The 23,685-nt window shown below is 41.3% G+C and overlaps 1 protein-coding gene across 2 annotated transcripts in view; it reads left to right on the top strand.

Moving 5' to 3' along the window:
• PRKCZ (protein kinase C zeta) overlaps positions 1-23,685 on the top strand; it is a 4,411,399-nt gene that overhangs the window by 3,524,277 nt on the left and 863,437 nt on the right. For both annotated transcript variants that reach the window (XM_044063009.1, XM_044063010.1), the window contains 2 exons: positions 8,318-8,437; positions 15,087-15,166. In XM_044063009.1, coding sequence (XP_043918944.1) covers positions 8,318-8,437; positions 15,087-15,166 — 200 coding nt within the window. The remainder of the gene's footprint in view (positions 1-8,317; positions 8,438-15,086; positions 15,167-23,685) is intronic.

Below are 23,685 nucleotides of genomic sequence, written 5' to 3'. Positions count from 1 at the left end.
TGGATCCTACCCAGTTCGGCTTTGTTAAGGGAAGATCCTGCCTCTTAAACCTGGTTGATTTCTTTGAAACAGTCACCAAGGCGATTGACGAGGGGAAGGTGGTCCACACAGCCTACCTGGACCTCACAAAAGCCTTCGATACAATACCCCACTCGGGCATTATAGATAAGCTCACCAGCTTAAATATAAACCTCTATGTCACTAGATGGATTGCAAACTGGCTCAAGGACAGAACCCACATGGTTAGAATTGCTGGAGCCATGTCAGACTCCAAACCAGTTACAAGTGGTGTCCCACAAGGCTCAGTCCTGGGACCTCTCTTGTTCGGTATATATTTCTCGGAGGTACAGGCCAACACAGAAGGACTGTGGCTGACCAAGTTCGAGATGACTGCAAACTGGGCCATAATCGACTCTCCAGCCAACACAAGCATCCTCCAAAAGGGCCTCATAGAAACAGACAACTGGTGCCAGAGCCATGGCCTCAAGCTAAATGCCAAAAAGTGTATAGTCATCCCCTTTGGCAAAAACAAAGTGCCCACAAATTACCACATAGGTGGTAATCTATTAAGTACACAAGAAGTAATTAGGGACCTGGGGACCCAAGTTGATAGCAATCTCTCATTTGACAACCACGTGGCCAAAGTGGTTAGAAAAACATTTTATATAGCCCACCTAATCATGAAGGGATTCACATATAGATCAGGGGAGGTCATCGTGCCTCTTTACTCATCCCTCATCAGGCCCATAATTGAGTACAATGCCCCTTTTGGGATGTACCTTACCAGACACCTGCAGCAACTGGAAAGACCCCAAAAGTACCTCACCAAGAGGATCAAAGGGCTCAAACAGATGCCATATGCTGCCCGGTTAAAGAAACTCCAGCTCTACTCAGTGGCATACCGCCTGTTCAGAGGCGATCTGTGCCTGACGTATAAAGCCATGTCCAACCCGGAATTAATGGACATGCTGCACCTCAGAAAATCCAAATCCCATCGAGCTACGCGCTCGAGAGACTTGAACCTCAGCACTGAAATAAATAGGACATGCTGGAGGGACAGATTCATAACCCAGAGGCTCCCTTCACTCTGGAATAAAATCCCAGTCCAGGTTAGGCAGAGTCCCTCATTGACTCTCTTCAAGAGGAATCTTGATGAGTGGATGGGAGATCGTAGGTTTACCCCGGTTATCACTTCTGTGTCACTGTTAGACAGAGGCACAGTATACTAACCTTGAAAAAGGGCATAGCAAAATAAATTTAAAATGGGTGGCGAAAGCCAAACACATTCTGGCTAGGCTTATAAATGCCCTAGGGCAGATAGCCTAGTATGAACCTATAGGTGACTCGATAGTGAGGCGCACTGATGTCCCACTCACTAGGTTGAATAAGGAGAAGGTAACAGTCAGCTGTCTATCAGGTGTCAGAATCCAACACATAACACATGCACTCAGGTCACTCCACAACAAGTATGACTCTGTCACTGTCCATGTGGGTGTGAATGACCTGAGACTCACCTCCCTGGACTACATGAAAAGAGACATGGAGGAGCTCTTGGATTATGTGGCCCAGGCAGGTATGACCATAGTCCTGAGCAGCATCCTACCGTTGTCCAGAATGATTCCGCAGTACAAGCAGAAAATGATTGACTTCAACATTTTGCTAAGTTTCTTGTGTTATTCTAAGGGGATCCAGTATCTGACTGCTTGGGATGACATGATTGACAGACCTCGATGCTTTGCCAGAGATGGCTTGCATCTGTCACCCCTGTGTTTCCGGATACTGGCTAAGGCTCTTGCCACCCCTATAGGGCCTTTTTTTAGGCGATGTTACAAAGACCAAATTACTACCGTAACAGCTATAAATAAATGCAATCTGAAGGTCATGCTACTCAATGCAAGAACTCTAAATCTCCAGATGCACTTGCTCGAAGCACTCCTCAAAATGGAGAACATCGACATTTGTGCTGTAACAGAGACCTGGTTTAAGGCAGCAGAAAGTACCCATGCACTGCCAGGCTATAACTCATTCCACACCTTTTGTCCCCAGAACATGGACCGAAGCTCCAAAGATGGTGGTGTCTCCATATTTGTAAAGGATATGCACACCTCCAGACTAGTAGCCCAGCAAAACGCATCTGAGATACTTCAGGTACAACTTCAGGTACACCAACTGTAGGCTACAGATGAATAATCAAAACAAACCTCAAAATTCTGGGCTGGGATCAACAAATTACTGTATCCAGGTAAAACATCGACACCAAACCCGGCTGCCAACTCAAATCAAACCCCAGAACAGGTTGCAGATAGTTTCAATAATTTCTTTACTGAAATTATTCAAGCTCTAGCCACCCAACTACCTCAAAGTTCCCTTGATGAAATTGACACTAAATCTAACAGCCAAAACCTATTCTGCTTTCAGCCTGTATCAACCTCCTCTATATGTAAGCTAATCAAAAAACTAAAACCCACCACCCTATCTGCTGACCAACTCCCAGCTGAATATCTACAAATGACAGCAGATGCTGTCACCTTTCCAATCTCTATCCTAATCAACCGGACCATATCTGAAGCCAAAATTCCCAATATCTGGAAAACATCTTATGTTATTCCATTACATAAAGGAGGTCCCTCTACCGAATACTCCAATTATAGGCCCATAGCCATACTCTCCCCACTTGCTAAGATCATGGAGAAATGTATACATAAACAACTTATGCAACATTTACTCCAGAACAACCTGATGGCTAATACCCAACATGGCTTTCGGCCACATCATAGTACAACCACTGCCCTACTGTCCTTTACTAACACCATTAATAATAACCGCAACAACAACCACACCTCGTCTGCCCTCTTCCTAGATCTTTCCAAGGCTTTTGACATGGTGGACCATCAACTAATGATTACGACCCTGCAAACTCTCAGTCTACATCCCAGTGCCCTTCTCTGGTTCAAATCCTATCTGAATGACAGGCAACAAGCAGTCCTCTGGCAGAATAAGCTCTCAATTCTATTACCCAACACTATCGGAGTTCCACAAGGCTCCATACTAGGAACCACTACTGTTTTCCATCTTTATTAATGATCTCCCTGCTATCATACCAAACATCAGCTGTATCCAATATGCTGATGACTCCACTCTGATCTGCTCGGCCACCTCTCCAAATGATGTAAAAATGGATACTCAGGCTACTTTTACTGTTATAGAAAACTGGCTATCCAAACGTTGCCTACTACTAAATCCCCCCCAAAAAAAACAAAATGCTCATATTTCCACCAACCCAAAGGTCTATACCCTACTCCTTTACCATACAAGCTATTGATGGGACAGTCATTTCCCCGGACCCCAATACCAAACTGCTAGGTGTCACTATAGACAATTACTTAAAATTTGACCTCCATGTAAGCCAGACAATCAAAACCATCAACAAAAAACGTGGTTCACTCTACAGAGTTAAAACCTTCCTCACCCCCATAGCTAAAATGGCCATTGCACGCTCGCACCTACTCTCAACACCCCTATATGCCTCCCCCCTTCTAGCAAACATAAGTAAATCTGAACTAAATAGACTTACTACCTGCTATAATCACATTGCCAGGTTTGCTACGGGCTCTCCTTTCAGAACCCACCACTGCATTAACCTCAAACAGCTCGGATGGTTGGAATTTCCCAATCTCGTCAAGTATAACTTTCTGATATTGGCTAATAAAATCCTAAAGAACCCAAATAATACTCCAGCCCTTAGTAACTACATCCTCCCCCATAAAAACGCAAGACTGCTACGTTCATCCAATAAGTTACAAATACAAACAACTAAAATTAACAATGCTGCTGGCATGGCCCTATTTGCAAATTCTGTAAGCAGAACCTGGAACAAACTTCCAGGTGCCATTACCATGCTCTCCTCCCCAGACCAATTTAAAGCCTCAATCAAACAACATCTGGAAGTAAAATGGATATGCCACTGTGACAAGCCTGACTAAATCAACATAACGTATGTAATTACTTATCTAATCTGATATTGTTATCTACTGCTAACCTCGAAATGGAAATTTGTAACACTGACTGTCTGAATGTACTTCTACCTGTATTCCCTTCTTAACTACACCTTTAACTAAAATTATAATATTATATATAATCAATGTTTTTCTTTTTTTTTTCTCAACTGCTTTTTGTTTTTGTATTGTGTCTGGAGCTTATCTCCCCGGGCCTCCGCTGAAAATGGACTTTGATTCCAGTCGGACTAACCCGGTTAACGAATGTAAAATAAATAAATAAAAATAAATAAACTAACATTGGGTAAGATGGTGATTCAGGTCGTAGCCTGCTATAGGTCCTCAATCATGTCCCAAGACTCTCAACACCCTGGAAACTATTAGCGTCCAACCCAGCACTCTCATAGGTGACTTCAACTACCCCTCCATCAACTGGGAAAACTACTCATGCACAAATACACTGGCCCAACGCTTCCTGGAAATCATCAATGCCAATGCCTTGGACCAGCTCATTCTTACTCCTAGAGGAAGCAACATCCTTGACCTGGTTATTACTAACATGGGCAACCGTTGCTCTGCACCAATAGTCAATTCCTCCCTGGTTAGATCTGACCACAAACTAATCACCATGGAAATCTACATCTCACTCGCACCCCCCCCCCCACCAATGCACTGTACGAACACGTAGATAAATGCATGGATCTAGCCATACCCAACAGAACCAAGACACTCTCTTCCAAAAAAAGGAAGCCAATCTGGTGGTCCCCTGCCATTAATAAACTCTACAGTAGAAGGAAGAAACTGTTGAAGAAAAAAGTGAAGACCCAAGACTAATAACATGGGCAACCGTTGCTCTACACCAATAGTCAATTCCTCCCTGGTTAGATCTGACCACAAACTAATCACCATGGAAATCTACATCTCACTCGCACCCCCCCCCCCCCACCAATGCATTGTACGAACACGTAGATAAATGCATGGATCTAGCCATACCCAACAGAACCAAGACACTCTCTTCCAAAAAAAGGAAGCCAATCTGGTGGTCCCCTACCATTAATAAACTCTACAGTAGAAGGAAGAAACTGTTGAAGAAAAAGGTGAAGACCCAAGACTGGAAAAACTCCCTTATTAGCCTCAACAAAAAGTTGAGATCCCTCCTCAAAACCTCTAAAGCAGCCATGAAGGCAGAATTGAGGCAGACACTAAAAACAACCACAAAGCCTTCTGTAGTTATATCAAGAATCTCCATGGCATTACCTAGGTTTGCTCTGAGTTACTGCACAATGGTACCTCCTATACTGAGCCAACAGATATTGCCAATATACTGGCCGACAGGTTCAGTGCCAACTTTACCCCCTTCTCCCCCCAAAGGACCAATCACAATACCTGAGGAATGCCAGGCACTAAGCATTACTGCAGCACAGGTTAAAACTGCATTGTCCAAGGCCAAGAATACAGCTTCCATGGGACCCAACAATATCCCTGGATGTGTTCTACATGAACTGCAAAGTGAACTGGCACCACATCTGTGTGCCCTGTTCAATCACAGCCTCACCTCAGGCTTTGTCCCTACCAAATGGCGCACTGCTACAGTCATCCCTTTCTGTAAAGGGGGAGCAACTACAGACCCTGGGAATTATCGCCCCATTAGCCTGATGAGTCTGATATGCAAGGCCAAGGAGCCCATCATCATGGACCTAATTAACAAGGATATAGGGAATCTCCAAACTCTAGATCCCACTCAGTTTGGTTTTGTGAAAGGTAGATCATGGCTGCTCAACCTGGTTAACTTCTTTGAGTCAGTCACCAGAGCTGTGGATGAGGGCAAGGCAGTTCATACAGCCTACCTCGATCTGGCCAAGGCCTTTGATACCATTCCCTACTCAGGAATTATTGATAAACTCACCAAACTAGGCTTTAATCCCTATATCACTAGGTAGGTTGCAAATTGTCTCACAGAACCCACAGTGTGAAAGTAGCGGACTCCAAGTCAGATTGCCAACCAGTCACAAGTAGAGTCCCACAGGGATCGGTCCTGGGTCCTCTCCTGTTTGGCATCTACTTTGCAAAAGTCCAGGCCAACACAGAGGGACTGTGGCTGACCAAGATCGCAGACAACTGCAAGCTGGGAGCCATTATTAACTCCCTAAGTGATGCAGACATCCTACAAAAAGGCCTCACTGATACCAGTGACTGGTGTCGAAACTATGGCCTTAAGCTTAATGCCAAAAATTGCATCGTCATCCCCTTTGGGAAAACCTCAGTTCCCACTAATTACCACATCGATAGGAGCCCACTGAACACTGAAGGCGTTAGAAGAGATCTGGGGACATAGGTTGACAGCAATCTCTCCTTCGACCACCACATTGCCACTGTGTTCAGAAAGTCCTTCTATGTGGCACATCTCATTACCAAGGGTTTTGCTTCCAGGAAGAAAGAAGTCATCCTCTCTCTGCTCTTCTCTGATTAGGCCAATCATTGAGTATAATGCCCCATTTGGCATGTACCTCACTAGACACATGCAACAGCTGGAAAGGCCACAAAAGTACCTCAAAAAGATGATCCTAGGCCTTAAACACATGTCCTACTTGGGCAGACTCAAAAAACTTTAGCTGTTCTCTGTCTCATATTGTTTAATAAGAGGCGATCTCTGCTTGACTTACAAAGCCATGCCTGACCCAGCTCTGTTAGAAATGCTACATCTAAAGAAATCCCAATCCCTCCGCACCACATGCTCCAGAGACCTCAATCTCATTACCACAATCAACAGAACATGCTGGAGGGACAGGTTCATAACCCAGAGACTGCCCATGCTCTGGAATAGACTTCCCATACGTGTCAAGCAGAGCACCTCACTGGCCCTCTTCAAGAGAAATCTTGATGAGTGGATGGGAAATGGAAAGTTCACTCCGGGGATCACTCCAGTGGCTCTTCTTGATAGAGGCACTCAGAACTGACATCAGGCGGCACGATGCCAGGGCACTTCTATGGGCTAGGCTTGTCAAGGCTCCAGGGCCAATAGCCTAGTACACACCTATGAACTTATCCCAACCCTGCTGTGGGACATAGGCTGTGATTATGAATACTGCGCTATCATTACACTGGAGTCTGATTGCCATGAGTCTGTCACTAATTCTGATTATATCCTTCACTGTCTTTTGAAGCCGCTCTTTCACCACAATTCCCACACCATTTCTAGCCTGTCCTCCTCCTGAGGAGTAGACTGTGGATCCCCATCTAAGTGGCTTTGTTGCACTGCCCTTCCATCTTGTCTGTTGGATACATAGGTATATACAGCCTCCTCCTTATCATCATGTCATCCACTTCCAAGCTGCATCCTGTCATTGTAGCAATTCTCAGTTCACGTCTGGAAAGATGATTGATTTTACGTCCAGCTTTTGCTCAACAGAGCTATCCCAGGTAACCCAGGCTGAGCAACTAGACAGCCGCTGGCCAGTAGCTTATTGACCCAGGGCTCATTGGCTTTATGGTGGGCATACACTGGCCAATAGGGGCACCTACACCATTCCCACCATTAGCATTGGTCCCTGGCATAGGTCGGAGTAGGCCAGGTCCTCGACCCACTTATCACCGGCAAATACCGATACCCATTTGGCAGCATTAGTTGACATGGCCTAATCATCTAGAGCCATATTTTAAACCATCAATGGCTAACCTTGCCACAGCTCGCAGTCTATGATCTGTATTCTCCTGTGTTGAGGATACTGCTTAACCAGATTAGATGCCCAAAGCAGTTTGTCTGTACAACTCTTCCCTCCTATAGGGCACTATGTAGAGTTCATGCTGCTGCCCAAAGCATGTTTGTACCCTAGAAAAGTTATAAAGTGCCAGCAGATGCCGCAGGTACTACTTGTATGATATTCCCATGTCTTTGTCTGCACTGGCTGTCCTGTGCAGTTACATGTATTGTTTTTCACTTGAAATGAGTAGGAAATATACCCAGACACTCTCATGCCAAGTTCAGATATTGTATTAAATAATGGTTTTGCTACATACGAATGCCTTAAGTAAACATTAAGACATGATGGGGGTAATAACATCATGGGTAGGTCAGAATGTTCAGCGATGCCCACTCTTTTGCCCTGACTTGAATGGTGTTATGCTGTCAGAGCATGAAGTAGCTTATTGCTGTTTTATTGAATGACGTATTTATAATAATGCCATTATCGTTCAGTGACACTGTTGTGTTTGTGTCTCATTAACTAGTCTGGTGCCATGAATTTGCATATGCATTGTGTAACAATATAGCTACGAAGAATAACCATTTGCATTTCATGAATTTTATATGCTTATTCTTGTAGGTTTCAGTGTGGATTGGTGGGCTCTTGGAGTACTAATGTTTGAAATGATGGCCGGAAGATCACCTTTTGATATTATCACTGACAATCCTGACATGAACACAGAGGATTACCTCTTTCAAGGTGTGTACAGCAACTGCGGACTGTCTGCATTTTGAGGTGTAAGAGCATTGATTTAAGAGCAGAGACTTGCAAGTATGACCCTATTTTTTGGGACAGATCAGGATAACTGCAACACAGAACAGTTTCATCTAGATAAAAGCGACTTTAAATACTTCTTTGAGAGAGACAGAAAGAACGTTGCGAAAAGCAGTCACTGTTTGCACTAGTGCTCTGCCTTGTCACAATACATGTTCCCTTCCCATCTTTGCAGCTGTCTTCGATTTTGAGATATTTCTACCCGCTAGTGGCATGGTTTGTAACAAATTATTTCACAGAAACTCATTATTATTCATAAACACAACTAGTTGTTCCCAAAGACATGCATCTGGAGCATTTCTCCCCGGGCCTCCACTGAAAACAGGCTCTGTGGAACCTAGTTGGACTTTCCCGGTCAACAAATGATAAATAAATAAATAAATAAATTGTTCATCCCTACGTGCTTTCTATAAATTATCCATTACCCTGGGGATAAAGTCTAGCTTCAACTCTAAACAAAAGTAAAGGAAAATTGTTGTAACTGTAGTGACAGCACAAAAAGTGCAGACAATTGGAGAAATGAAAATTGATAATCTGCACATTTAAAAGAAAAAAGTTCACCTTTCTTGCATGTATTCAGTGTAGTGGCCCTAAAGTAGAACAGAACAGTGCATAGAAATGAAAAAAGTAATTCCGAAAAAATATATAATAATATAATCTCACTGGTTACTTTTAACTGAAAGTGCAATGACAGAAATCTACCTGGTAGAGACAACTGTCAATAAAATATTCAGAGTTATATTCTTTGCTAAACCCAGAACCCACTGCTTTCAGCAACTGCAGAAATCTCACTGGTTAGTTTTAACTGAAAGTACAACCCTATTATGCGCTACATTCTTCAGGATAGCTAACCTACAGCAATGTCCACCTTAATACGTCAAACTAATGATTAGGACACTAGGTTACTGCATAAGAGGCAATAGTTATAATGCTCTTTTATTAGAAAAGGCTCTATTTCAGACTAGCCATGGGAAGAAGGGTTGTCTTCTAAATCTGAGACAACCTGTTAAAATCTGTTTCCTTCTGATAGCGGAAATCAGAACTCCAGTGTGATTTCCAGAGCAAGCTTAAAAGAGCATGGTTGGGCCAAACCTGAGTGAAGATGTTTTGGGAACAATTATTAGTATATATTAAAAATATGGGGACTACCTGAATTGAAATAGGACATTACTGATTGTAGTCTCAAGGTTGAAGGTCACAAATGTGATTAATAGAAGATTTGCATATGCAAAGTTTCTTAAAAGTAACCAGGCATATGTACAATGCTTTACTTAGTTTTACAGATATTGCATTATTCAAGTATGATTTTGTGTGTGTAATTTTCATTTTGTATGCTATTACCTGTCAGGTGCCTATCTGTATATGTTTCACTATGTAATGACCTTGTAGCCATTTATTTGTATTGAAATATCTATCATGCTTTGATCCTGGATCATGGCTAAAATGTGCCTTTAGACCAGCCCACTTACCTTGTTAACAAATTGAAATTAATACAAACAAGGAAAGAAGCCCATAGAACATCTGCAGCTTTGTCTAATGTTCATCACCTGACTTTGGTTATAAAGTATGTATTAAGTACTTCAGATATTTATGTAAATCATTAACCCACATCTGTCAGAGGGCATACAACAGATTTAGAGTTCCTGTTATCTTCTGAAAAAACATGCTTCTGTTACTGTTTGTTTCAGAAAGTCCAAATTTAGGTCTAGATATCTTAAATTGTGTTTTTAGTTCCTGCAGGCACTAATAGACTTCTGATGCTTTCTTTCTTATCAGTCATTAAGTAGTTCCCTATATTATTCAGGCATGTCCAAAGGTCATTTTCGAGTTTACTCTCCAGTCCAGCTGGTGAATCTGGGAATCTTGAGGCAATGTTACAACTGCCTTATGTATACAGACCACCCTCTCCTCCTCCCAACAAGCTCAAATATATGTCAGAGATGCAACTATATAGCCAAACTGGAGGCTAAGCTGTCTCAACCCAGTACTGGCACAGCCTGTCAGGAGGAGAAGGTAACCACACACACCACAAATCCAGTCTCACTTACACCTGTCGCATCAGCAAACCAAACACATAAACACACACAAACATACTCGGAGGCTCTAAATAAAAATCTGCCTAAGCAGCAGAGACCTCCAAAGCAGACATCCAAGCAACACCTACCACAAAACAATATCCACGTAGAACATAGCTCACAAAGTCAGTGTGCCACACAGTCACAGCCCTTAAGGCTAAACAACACACATAAGACACTTGTAATAGGTGATTCTATTGTCAGACACACTGATATCCCACTCACCAGGCTGAACAAGGAGAAGGTCACTGTAAGCTGCCTGCCGGGTGCCAGGATCCGCCACATAACACAAGCACTCAGGTCACTCCAAAGCAAGTACAAATATGACTCCATCATTGTCCATGCTGGTGTGAATGACCTGAGACGTACCTCCCTGGACTACATGAAAAAAGACATACAGGAGCTCTTTGTTCATGTAGCCTAGGCCGGTATGACACTGACCTTGAGTAGCATCTTACCCTCACCAAGAATGATGCCACAGTATAAAGACAAAATGATCAATTTTAACAATTGGCTAAAGTATTGGTGTCATTCGAAGGGGATCCAGTGTCTGTCAGCCTGGGATGACATGCTCGACAAGCCACATTGCTTCGCTAGGGACGGCTTGCACCTGTCACCCCCTGGGTTTTTGAATACTGGCAAAGGCTCTTGCCTCCCCCATAGTGCCTTTTTTAGACGAGGCTCAAAAGACAAACCCACCCCCATAGACAACACAAAGAAAAAAAAACTAAGGGTAATGCTGCTCAACGCCAGAAGTCTAAACCTCAAGATGCATGCACTCGAGACTCTCCCCAGTATGGAGAATATCGATATCTGTGCAGTAACAGAAACCTGGTTCAAGGCTCCCATAGAGCACCCCAGCACTAACAGGTTATACTTCATACCATGCTTTCCGGCCCCAAAACTCGGACCGAACCACAAAAGGAGGGAGAGTATCCATATTTATCAAAGATACCCACACCTCCAGGTTAGTGGCATGCACGAAGCATCGGAGACCATCCATGTGCAACTAACAGTGGGCAAAACTGCCTTTCAGTTTGTAGCCTGCTACAGACCACCCTCCCAAACACAGGAACCTCACTCGGCTTTCCTGAGAACACTGGAAAATATGAAGGTCTCTCCAAACACTATTATATTGGGTGACTTCAACTTACCCAAACATCGATTGGGAAAACTACTCAATCCCAAACACCCTCGCCCAACGGTTCCTAGAATTTATAAACTCAAATGCTATGGAACAACTGGTCACTACTCCCAGAAGAGGTGAAAACATATTGGATCTGGTCATCACCAACATGGGGTCTCTATCTTCCACACCAGAGGTATACCCCTCATTGGTAAGATCAGACCATAAACAAATCTCACTGGACATCCATATTCTGACCCACCCCAAGCCAAGGAAACCACGGTGATGAACTTCTCAAAAGCAAACTTCACACTTCTCAAAACTGAGGTGGAATCCTTCAAAGCCCCCGGGCCAGTGGAAAATACGGCCCAAAATGCAGAATCCTTTACAAAAGCATTCTATGGACACCTACAGGAATGCATGGAGCATGCTATCCCAAATAAAACCAAGACTCACTCCTCCAAAGGCAGGAGACCTGTCTGGTGGACCCCGGCCATAAATAAGCTATACAACAGGAGGAGAAAGTTACTACATGACAGAGAAAAATCCCAAAAAGGGAAGGCGTCACTGATCAGTACTAGCAAGAAACTACGATCCCTCATAAAATCATCTAAGGCCAGCTCCGAAAGAAAAATTGCACAAGCCACTAAAGATAATCACAAGGCCTTCTTTAGTTATGTCAGAAACCAGGGAGGCAACTCCCAGATATGCTCTGAGTTAGTGCAAAATGACAAAAAATACACTGAACCCACAGACATTGCCAACATCCTGGCAGAAAGGTTCAGTGCAAACTTCTCCCCCCTTCCCCCCCAAAAGAGCAAATGTCTATCCCAACAGAGTGTAGCCTTCCTGAGATTACAGATGCACAGGTGAGAGCTGCCCTTTCCAAAGCAAAAAACACAGCATCAATGGGACCAGACGGTGTCCCGGGCTGCGTCTTACACGAGCTCCAAGAAGAACTAAACCCTCATATAAAGTCACTGTTCACTCTCAGCCTTACTACAGAATATGTACCCAAGGAAGTACAGCAACAGTGGTCCCACTCCACAAAGGTGGTGCCACAACAGACCCCAGAAACTATCGCCCTATAAGCCTGACTAGCCTGGTCTCCAAAGCTATGGAGTGTATCATCATGGAAATCATAAACAAAGACATTGGGAACCTCCAGACACTGGATCCTACCCAATTCGGCTTTGTTAAGGGCAGATCTTGCCTCTTGAACCTGGTCGACTTCTTTGAAACAGTTACCAAAGCCATAGATGAAGGGAAGCTAGTCCACACAGCCTACCTGGACCTCGCAAAAGCCTTCGACACAATACCCCACTCGGGCATCATAAATAAGCTCACCAGCTTAAATATCAACCCCTGTGTCACAAGATGGGTTGCAAACTGGCTCAGGGATAGAACCCACATGGTCAGAATAGCGGGTGCCATGTCAGACTCTAAACCAGTTACAAGTGGTGTCCCACAAGGCTCAAGTCTGGGACCTCTCTTGTTTGGTATATATTTCTCCAAGGTACAGGCTAACACGGGTGGACTATGGCTAACCAAGTTCGCAGATGACTGCAAACTGGGTGCTGTAATCGACTCTCCGGCTGACACAAGCATCCTCCAAAAGGGTCTCACAGAGACAGATAACTGGTGCCAGAGCCATGGCCTAAAGCTAAATGCCAAAAAGTGCATAGTCATCCCCTTTGGGAAAAACAAAGTGCCCACAAATTACCACATAGGTGGTAATCCATTAAGTACGGAAGAAGTAATTAGGGACTTGGGGACCCAAGTAGATAGCAATCTCTCCTTTGACAATCACGTTGCTAAAGTGGTTAGAAAGACCTTCTATATAGCCCACGTTATCATGAAAGGGTTCACATCTAGATCAAGAGAGGTCATTGTGCCCTAATACTCATCACTTATCAGGCCCATAATTGAGTACAGTGCCCCATTTGGGATGTACCTTACCCGACACCTTCAGCAACTGGAAAGACCCCAAAAGTATCTCACCAAGAGGATCAAGGTGCTCAAACAGATGCCCTATGCAGTTCGGCTAAAGAAACTCCAGCTCTACTCAGTTGCGTACCGCCTACTCAGAGGCGATCTGTGCCTGACGTATAAAGCCATGTCCAACCCAGAATTAATGGACATGCTTCACCTCAGGAAATCCAAATCCCTTAGAGCTACATGCTCCAGGGACTTGAACCTCAGCACAGAAATAAATAGGACATGCTGGAGGGACAGATTCATATCCCAGAGGCTCCCCTCACTCTGGAACAAAATCCCAATCCATGTTAGGCAGAGCCCCTCACTGACCGTCTTCAAGAGAAATCTTGACGAGTGGATGGGGGATCGTAAGTTTACCCCTGGGATCTCTTCTGTGTCCCTGCTTGACAGAGGTACAGTAAACTAACCTTAAAAGGGCTACCTTCTGTGACCTACTATATAGAGGCACAGTCAACTAATCTAAAAGGGTGGCGAAAGCCAAACACACTCTGGCTAGGCTTATAAATGCCCTAGGGCAGATAGCCTAGTATCAACCTATGAATCTATGGAATAGTCTGTATGTACTGTATATGTGCATTTTTTAGCAGAGCCATTTTTAAAATGGCTTTCCTCTACTAGAGATCAAAGCTATGATTTATGTGTGGAGCCCTTTTGAATCTAGCTTGTTCATTTAGTCGCTTCAGCTATTTTGACTTAAAAATGTTCCATTTCTTAATTAAAAGTGTACATTAAAAATAGGTCCCACTGAGTACATAAGCATTTGAATAATGATATGAAAGTTCAGCTTTATCATACTTGTAAGTGATGGTTTGGCCAAGAGGAATCATTGAAGAGGATATTTCCAAGTGGTCAGAGGTACCTAAAGGTTCAGTAGTCTGAATTTCCCTTGCAAACTATTAGTATTACAGAGAGAGAGATTTCCATTTTATATTACAGTAATTAAAATCCCCAAGGTTGATGTCTTTATAGAAATTAACTGCATCAAGCTGTTCAGAAAACCACAGTATTTTATTAATGTCCATAAGGGAAGTTGTACAGCATATTGTAATGTGTTAAGGTTGTAATATAAATGGTATTATATAGTTTACTGGCATTTGTTTTATCAGTGTTTCATTATCCACATTGTTTAGGATTAGCTTGCTATAAATGGAGTTGCATGCAAAAAATTAAGATTTCACCTCCAGCGGTTGAGGCTCTGACAGACAATTCAATTACACCTTTTTACAGTGATTGTGAACTAGTCCATGACCTGCTCTTTTTGACCTCATAACACAAACCACAATCCATTCCCCCAATCACTGCAAAGTAAATCACATTATTGACTTTTCATACCAAGTTATAAAAATCTAATTATTACTTTATTTTTTTTATACAGTTATCCTAGAGAAGCCTATTCGTATTCCAAGATCTCTGTCTGTGAAAGCTGCTAATGTCTTAAAAGGCTTTTTAAATAAGGTATGAACTTTATGTTTTGTTCTAGTAAGAGTCCTTGAAGTTTATGTTGTGTGTCTGAGCTCTCGTCTAACATTGGGATGCAGAGTACCATTTAATTTTAATTGATGCTGTCATTCTGAGATTTTGTGGTTGTAAGAAACTGAGATGTCTATGTGGTGTATGAATAATACCTGATCTGGGCCGCATGATGGTTAGTGTGCTTTATCATTGTACTTGAAATTGCATTTTTTTCAATTGGGTCTCCTGTTTATTCCCATAATCCAAAAGCATAGTTGTAGTCAGGAGATTTTAAATTGTCCATATGGTATGTAAGTCTGTTAACCATGTGTCAGACCGGTGTCTCATCTAGGAATGTTTCTTACAATATCTACCTTGTGATGGATTGACACCTCTGTTTAAGTATGGTTCTTGCTCTGTGGCCATTGTTTGCAGGACAGGTTCTGCCACCACTGCAGCAATGGATTTAATAAAGAGAGCGTTAAGTTGGCTTGGTGTAGGAGGTGTATTCCACATTTGTTACCTTTGTGGCCCAGAGAACTTAAGCCCTGATTGTGAGCCAGACGACCCAGGATCAGTTAGTGGCCTGACTTGTTGAGGAACTGGGGAGGAAGGGTGGAAGTGACTGGTTGATGCTGGTTTGTCCAGTCTGATGAAACAGAGGAATATTTTTAACACCTTTATTGAATTGTCACTTAAGACTAGGGTTGCCACCTTTTCAAATGTCGAAAATGGGACATTTTTTTGTAGAAATGTCAGATCTTGCAGGATAAAAACATACCCTTGACTAGTACAAAGAATATAACTTCACTTTTTTACCAAAATAATATCTTATTTTTGTAGCATTTGAGTTGCTTATGCTATTTCATATAACATTTAGGTATTTCAGATAAAAAATAACTGTTTTATGCAACTATTAAAGTTAACTTAAGAAATATTTTGTTCTAAAATCTCAGGACATTTGCCATTTTTTCAATTTTCTTCGCAGGTCACAACTGCCCAAAGAGGGACTGTCCCTCGCAAAGTGGGACAGGTGGTAACCCTATTTAAGACATAGGCATAAGTATCATTAGTCCAACATTCTATAAATTGCTCATTTCCTGCTTTGCCTAAAATCTCACTCCTCCACCAAAACATTATTTTTGATATGTTGTTCCCACAATATTAATTATTTTTGTAATTAAGTTACTGTTACTCTTTTCTAAAGATCCCATCAGCAACAGCAGTATTTTCTTGCATTCTGCTTACCTCTTAGATTATCATTGTTGTAATAATGTCGTCAAATGTTTGCCTTCCCTCCACAGTGATCCATATCTATCAATTTTGGCAACACCTTTCCCATTTATTTCGATGTTATAGCACTTTATAATTATGGCTTAAAGTTGAAATGGGCCTGTACGAAGCTGGATTGGATGGGTCTTTACTATCTTTAGGTATTCCAGCCACCACAGCTTTTTTCCAGGATGTTGCTGCTTTTCCTTATTTTAAAACACTTTAACAAAACATTCCAGATCTTTCTCCCTTTCTTTCCTCCTAGCTTCTCAACTTCCACCAGAATACCATCGAGTTGTGGAGACTTTCCTGCAGATTTGTTATACATCACCATTTTTCTCTCTTCTCAGCCTATCTTAAATGTTAATTGTTGAGCCTCATCTACCTCTAACCTTGCCGTATTTAAGTCATCCATAAATATTTCCATTTGTGCTTTTTCTTGATTTCCACATTTTTCTGCTTTATACAAATTTTCTTAAAATGTGTAAAATATCTGTACTACATCCATAGGATTTCTGGTTATTTTTCTTGTTATAAGCTCCCTAAGTTTGTACTTTCTGTTGCCTAAGTTTTTGTGCTCTGGAGTTATTAGCAAAAATCAGTTGCTTGCCAGTAATCTTTCTAAACCATGCATGTTATCTAGATACTCACTTATTTTCTCTTTAGCACTGCAGTTGTGCCTCTTCTTGTTCTTTGAGATTTCCTTTGTTCTGCAATACTTTACCTTTGTCAGACACTGTAAATAATTTTTCGTCGTAACCATGTATCTTTTATTTTATTTCTACACTATTTTTAAACTCCACTTTCATTTTATCTCACTCATTAGCTATATCTTCTGAAGAACTTTCTATCTTCCCTAAAACTCCACAATAATTTCCACTACCCATTCCTTAAATTCAAGCACCAGTGTCTAATTTTTACTTCATTACCCTTCATTTTTTTCTTAGTTATTATTTGGGAATGATCCGAAATAGTTATTGGATGTGTGTCAATGCACATGTCCCTGTGATATATAAATTCTGTTCAGTCTAGCACAGTTATTGTACCTTGGGGAGTAATATATAAATTTTATCAGAATTCTTATTACCGAATTCAAAGTAAAAGTCAAAGTAAACATTATTGTCATTTAGAACTACACACTTGTAGCCTAAACAAAAATTCATGCGTCAGCATTTCTTGAGATTACAAAAGAAAGTAAAACAACACATACAAGTAGAGGAATAAGCTTAACTAAAAAATACAGTACTAATCCCAATACTCGTAAGAAAGAGCAGAGACATTTACCAGCACTTAATTGCGAAAAGAATACCTTCCCTTAAGTTAAATTAACTACCCCATTTAAAGTAGTACAAAACATATTACAGATTGAACACTGCCTAAGTTGTTTGAATAATATTGCACATCTTCCATCCAAATATTTTTAGAAATTTTCTCAGAAATCTACCTTATTTTGTTATATTTTTCCCCGATAGCCTCCCAGATACATCCTCACTGCTGCAAATCCCTCTGCACAAAGGTGGGCCTTCTACAGACCCATAAGTCTGACTAGTCTTACATGCAAAACATGGAAGGAATTATCATGGAAATGATCAGTAATGATGTAGGAAGCCACTAGACACTGGACCCAACCAAATTTGGTTTTGTCAAGGGGAGGTCATGCCTACTCAACCTGGTGGACTTCTTTGAGAAAGCCACCAAAGCAATGGATGAGAGCTTAATGGTTGACACTGCCTACCTTGACCTGACCAAGGCATTTGACACAATACCTCACTTGGGCATTGTTACAAACTCAGGAGATTAGGTGCAAACCCTTACGTCACGCAGTAGATTGCCAGCTAACTCACAGACAAGACCCAAGAAGTTAGAATTGGGGAGTCTGCCTCTACAAAGCGGCCAGTCACAAGCGGAGTCCCTCAGGGATCAGTCCTGGGACTGCTTCTTTTTGATATTTACTTCTCTGAAGTCAACACTAATGTCAATGGCCTCTGCAGATGATTACAAATTAGGGGCTGTCATTCTACATAAAGGGTTAACACAGACAAATAACTGGTGTCAGAGCCATGGACCAAAACTAAATGCCAAGAAATGGAAAGTCATCCACTCCTGGTAACTGTCATAGTAACAACACACCTCTACGAATTCCCATAATCAGGAACGTGGAGACACACATAGACAGTAATCCAGCCCTTGACCATGTGTCTACAGTAGTGAGGAAATCATTCTATGTTGTGCAACTTATAAACAAAGGTATGGCATCTAGGTCCAATGAGGTCATTGTTCCATTTTATTTGGCATTCATCAGATGTATCATCAAGTACAGTGCCCTCTTTGGGATGTATCTAACCAGGCATATCCAACAGCTGGAACATCCACAGGGGTTCCTCACTAAAAGAACATGGGGCATAAGTCACTTGTCTTATGCAAACGGCATCAAGGCCTTATCCCTGTGTTCTGTCTTCTACAGGCTCTTAAAGGGAGATCTTTGCCTGGCATACAGGGCATTGTCTGACCCTACTCTGATGAACTTCCTTCATGTCTGCAAAACAAACAGCATCAGAATTATCCATTCTAAAGACTTAAACCTTGCCTTTGATGTAAATAGGACCTGCTAGAGAGACAGGCATGTATCCCAGAGACTACTCCATCTCTGGAATCTGCTTCCCATCCAATTGAAGCAGAGTTCCTCCTTAATCCAATTCAAACATAACTTAGACAGTTGGATGAGGGACAGGAAATTCATCCCTGGTTTTGCACCTATCTCTCTATTGGACACAGGTGCCTGTAAGTGGTTCATCTCCCAGGCCCCTGCTTGTAAATATTTCATCTCCCAAATCCCTGCTTATGCTTAACAAGGGTATCAGAACTTGTCAGATATTTGGGATGTATGGCTAGGCTTAAAAAGGCCCTTGTGGTCATTAGCCTAGTAAGCACCTATGAGCCTAGAAATCAAATTCAAGACCCCAACTTATAGTACGTGTATATCTCATGTTATCACATATTACTTCTATATTCCCTAGTGAAAGCTGATTATTTCTCTTTTAAATTTTTTAAGCTCTATAATAGCACTTTTAGGTGTAGTGTAAATGCTTGTCAGCATAATCCACCTCCCTTGCCAGTAGCCCCTTACTACCACAAGTCTACCATTATCTTTATTTTTTGTCTTCTTTCACTATTACAGCTCAGCTAGCAATTAATTTAAGCACTCATCTTTTCCCTTGCCCATGATTCTCTTCTGAATATCCATCCTGAACTCCTCTCTTTATCAAGTTCACATGTTCAGTTCTTTCCAAGAGTGTCTCCTGTAGAATTACTGTTTGCACTCTGCATTTCTTAATATAATTCACTACTCTATACTTTTTGTCCATACCTCTGAGACCATGCACATTCCAGGATAATATGAAAACTGTTGCCATTATGATATGAAGCTGTTATCCTCACCTGTTATATATGACAGTTTGTTTAAATGACTATTTCCAGCATTTGTGATATATCTACCCACTAATTTGTATCCGATTGATCTTTAATACAGTTGTTTCTTGTCCTCTTCATTTGAACCTTTGTCACATTTTACAAGAATTTTTGTTTTAATGAAAACCCTTTGAAAACAAGCACACCCCCAGAATACCTCTATAACCTATTAACTTAATACAAACACATAAAACTATGTACATCTTCAAATAATGAAGTTTAACCCCACATCCCATCATGGACAGTTGTCTCAAACAGACCGCTCCATGTGCACACACAGATGTTATCTGACCTAAAGTTATGGTTAACTAACCATGCTAAGATGAATGTTACTGCCAGTGCTCCTACTAATTGCTGTCTGTTCTTATTTTATTGTTCTTCCCCTCCAGATGTGAAAACTTGCTTGCTTTCAGAAAACATTAAATTTTAGCCTCAAAGAAAGGCAGTGTGTACTGGCTTTTTACTGCCCTGCAATCAGGTTGTTTCCATGGAAACTTAAGAAAAAAAATGTAGACTCAGCTGCATGCTTCTAAAGTCATGGTGAAAGTTTATTGCTAAAGGAAAATTTTTATTGCATTTAGTATTCTCTTATTTACTTGTTTCACTTAAAACGTGTTATTAGATTAAGATAAGGGTCTTAATCTAGACATTCACCTATGGAAAAGTAAGAAAATATGTCAGCACTACATATAGTGTGATCTGTGTATTTTACACCCCATCTCCCATCTCAACACCCTACGATTACAGACTATTAACTTAAACATGCTTTTATATAGACTTTTTTTCTCTTTTTGCATTGTAGTGCCTACAAGAAAGAAAGATAAAAGGCATCTGTTTACTTTAGTAGCATTATCACATACAATGTCTAAAATGCTTTATTATACAGCATGTAATTTATATCACAAAAATTATAGAAATGCTGTTAAGAACATAAATCATTTTATTTACATTTACTTCATCCCCCTTTCCCCTTAATGTCCTTTCAAACATTAATGACATGAATTGAGACACAAGCCTTTCAGTCCCCTACAAGTTTAACAAAGTCAACGAAAGTCTATTCTTTCCACATTTTCTCATGCAGCCATATTTCACAAATGTGACTGATATTTTGTAATGTCATATTTAATCCCTAATTTCTGTGTTGTTGGTCTTCTTTCTGTTCGTCTGCATCACCCAGCTCCAGACTCTGGTTCAATTCAAATGTACTCCTGATTCTTCTAGTGAACTCCTGTGCTTTTCTCTGACTCTCAAGCATTTTCCTTTGAAACATTGGAAAAGGTTTCACTGGCAAAGTCTCTATGCGAGAGAACAGAAGAATGCAAAGCAGAACCCCCTTCTGTTTGATGGCTCACTTTCCTTAAACATTTGTATTTCCTCCTTAACCTGTCCTGCATCAAAAATTACTTTAGTTCGCCAGGAAAAATATTCTGAAGACAACTGGATACAGCATCTTGAATCTTACACTTGCCTGTTGATATTCCCTGAGTGCTGAAATAAATTTGCTTCTGTTCTGTTTGGGATACAGTGAATAATCATTTTCCACAAGCATTTTAGTATCTTCCACTTTTAGTACATTGTTCTTGTACCACAGTTTTTTTAAACAAGAAACATATTTATTAAATTATCACTTATGACATATGCAATCATACATTTATATAAATGAAAACAAACTGTATTGACATAGTCTTAGTGGCAGGCATTTTGTATCGCAAACCATATTGACATAATTTTAGTTGCAAGCATTATACCTTACCTGTAATCTACCCAATCATTGTCGTCAAGCATTACATAACTCATTCAGATCCTGCCTTCTTTTAAACCTCATGCCTCCCATGTATGTATTGTTCCCACAATTCTCATTTTTCCAATGTAATTTGCTCCTACCCTTTTCTAAAGATCCTGATTCCAGTTGTTTTATCTCTCTTACTATATTCACTACGTCTAGTACAGTTGGTTTAAACTTTGATTTCCATTTTCTAGTAATTGCTTTTCCCCAGCCACCATAGTTAGACTCCGCAAGGCTTTACTATGTCTAGGCAATTCTGATTCTGTATCATAGCTCAGAAAAATCATTTCCTTAGTTATACCAATTTGCTCACCCAGTATCTCTGATATTGCTCACCCAGTATCTCTGATAGAGTTGTCTGCAGTGAATCTTTAAAGTCTGCCAACTCATTACACTCCCAGAAAATATGTTCCCAGTCATCGCTTTCTTCCCCACACATTGCATATTTGGGAGACAAACATATATCCCCCAATGTTTCTTTGTGAATTGCTTATCCAATCTCTCTTCCCAATCCTTTCTAACTTCCTCTGATAGATTCTTATAGTTATCATGTAGCATTTTATATGCTCTATTAATTATTTCTTTTTTTAACATCAGCTTCTGTTCTAGAGTCTACTAAAAACCCTACCAGTCCTAGCCTTTCATTTAGGACCCCCTTATTTCTTTCTGTTTACCTATACTCTAACATCAATGCTTTATAGGGAAGGCAATCTGTTAACCTGCAGTCTAAATAAATTCTTGGCATCTTCCCACTCTGTTACCTTTCCCTCTCTAGTTATTTGCTGCCAGTACCTTGATTCATAGGTTCATAGGTTCATACTAGGCTATCTGCCCTAGGGCATTTATAAGCCTAGCCAGAGTGTGTGTGGCTTTCACCACCCCTTAGGATGAGAATACTATACCCATTAGTTTGCTGTGCCTCTGTCCAGCAGTGATACAGAGATGATTCCCGGGGTAAACTTACGATCTCCCATCCACTCGTCAAGATTTCTCTTGAACAGAGTCAGTGAGGGGCTCTGCCTCACATGGACTGGGATTCTGTTCCATAGTGTAGGGAGTCTCTGGGTGATGAATCTGTCCCTCCAGCATGTCCTATTTATATCCGTGTTGAGGTTTAAGTCTCTTGCTCTCGTGGCTCTGGTGGATTTGGATTTTTGAGGTGGAGCATGTCCATTAATTCGGGTTGGACATGGCCTTGTATGTCAGGCACAGATCACCTCTGAGCAGGCGGTATGCGACTGAATAGAGCTGGAGTTTCTTCAGTCGGGCATCGTATGACATATGTTTGAGCCTTTATCCTTTTGGTGAGGAACTTTTGGGGTCTTTCCAACTGCTGCAGGTGTCGGGTAAGGTACATTCTGAATGGGAGTTGTACTCAATCATTGGTCTGATAAGTGAAGAGTACAGGAGTACAATGACCTCTCCTGATCTGGATGTGAATCCCTTCATGATCAGGTGGGCAATGTAGAAGGTCTTCCTAACCACTTTGGCAATGTGAGTGTCAAAAGAGAGGTTACTGTCAACTTGGGTCCCCAGGTCCCTGATAACTTCTTCCGTGTTTAATGGATTACCACCTATGTGGTAATTAGGGGTTACCTTGTTTTTCCCAAAGGGTATGACTATACATTTTTTGGCATTTAGCTTAAGGCCATGGCTCTGGCACCAGTTATCCATTTCTATGAGACCTTTCTGGAGGATGTCTGTGTCTGATGGAGTGTCAATTATGGTGCCCAGTTTGCAGTCATCTGCAAATTTTGTCGGCCACAATCCCCCTATGTTTGCCTGCACTTCAGAAAAATAAATAAAATAAATCCTTTGCCAGTTTTCTCCAGTAAATTCCAGCCCCCTATTGCCTATTGTTTGTATCCCTAATTGCAATCATCCCTATCAGCAGAATATCCTTTCTCCATTCCAGTGTTGGCTTAGTTCTTAGAATATTGCTACCTTATGAATGTAATATTCTGTATGCTTATTGTTATTCTCCCTAAAGGTCTGT

Source organism: Protopterus annectens, chromosome 2.part1 (genome assembly GCF_019279795.1).
Source record: "Protopterus annectens isolate FY-2018-M chromosome 2.part1, PAN1.0, whole genome shotgun sequence".
Lineage (NCBI taxonomy): Eukaryota > Metazoa > Chordata > Ceratodontiformes > Protopteridae > Protopterus > Protopterus annectens.
The sequence above is the reverse complement of the archived record's forward strand: the minus strand, read 5'-3'. Positions and strand labels throughout refer to the sequence as shown.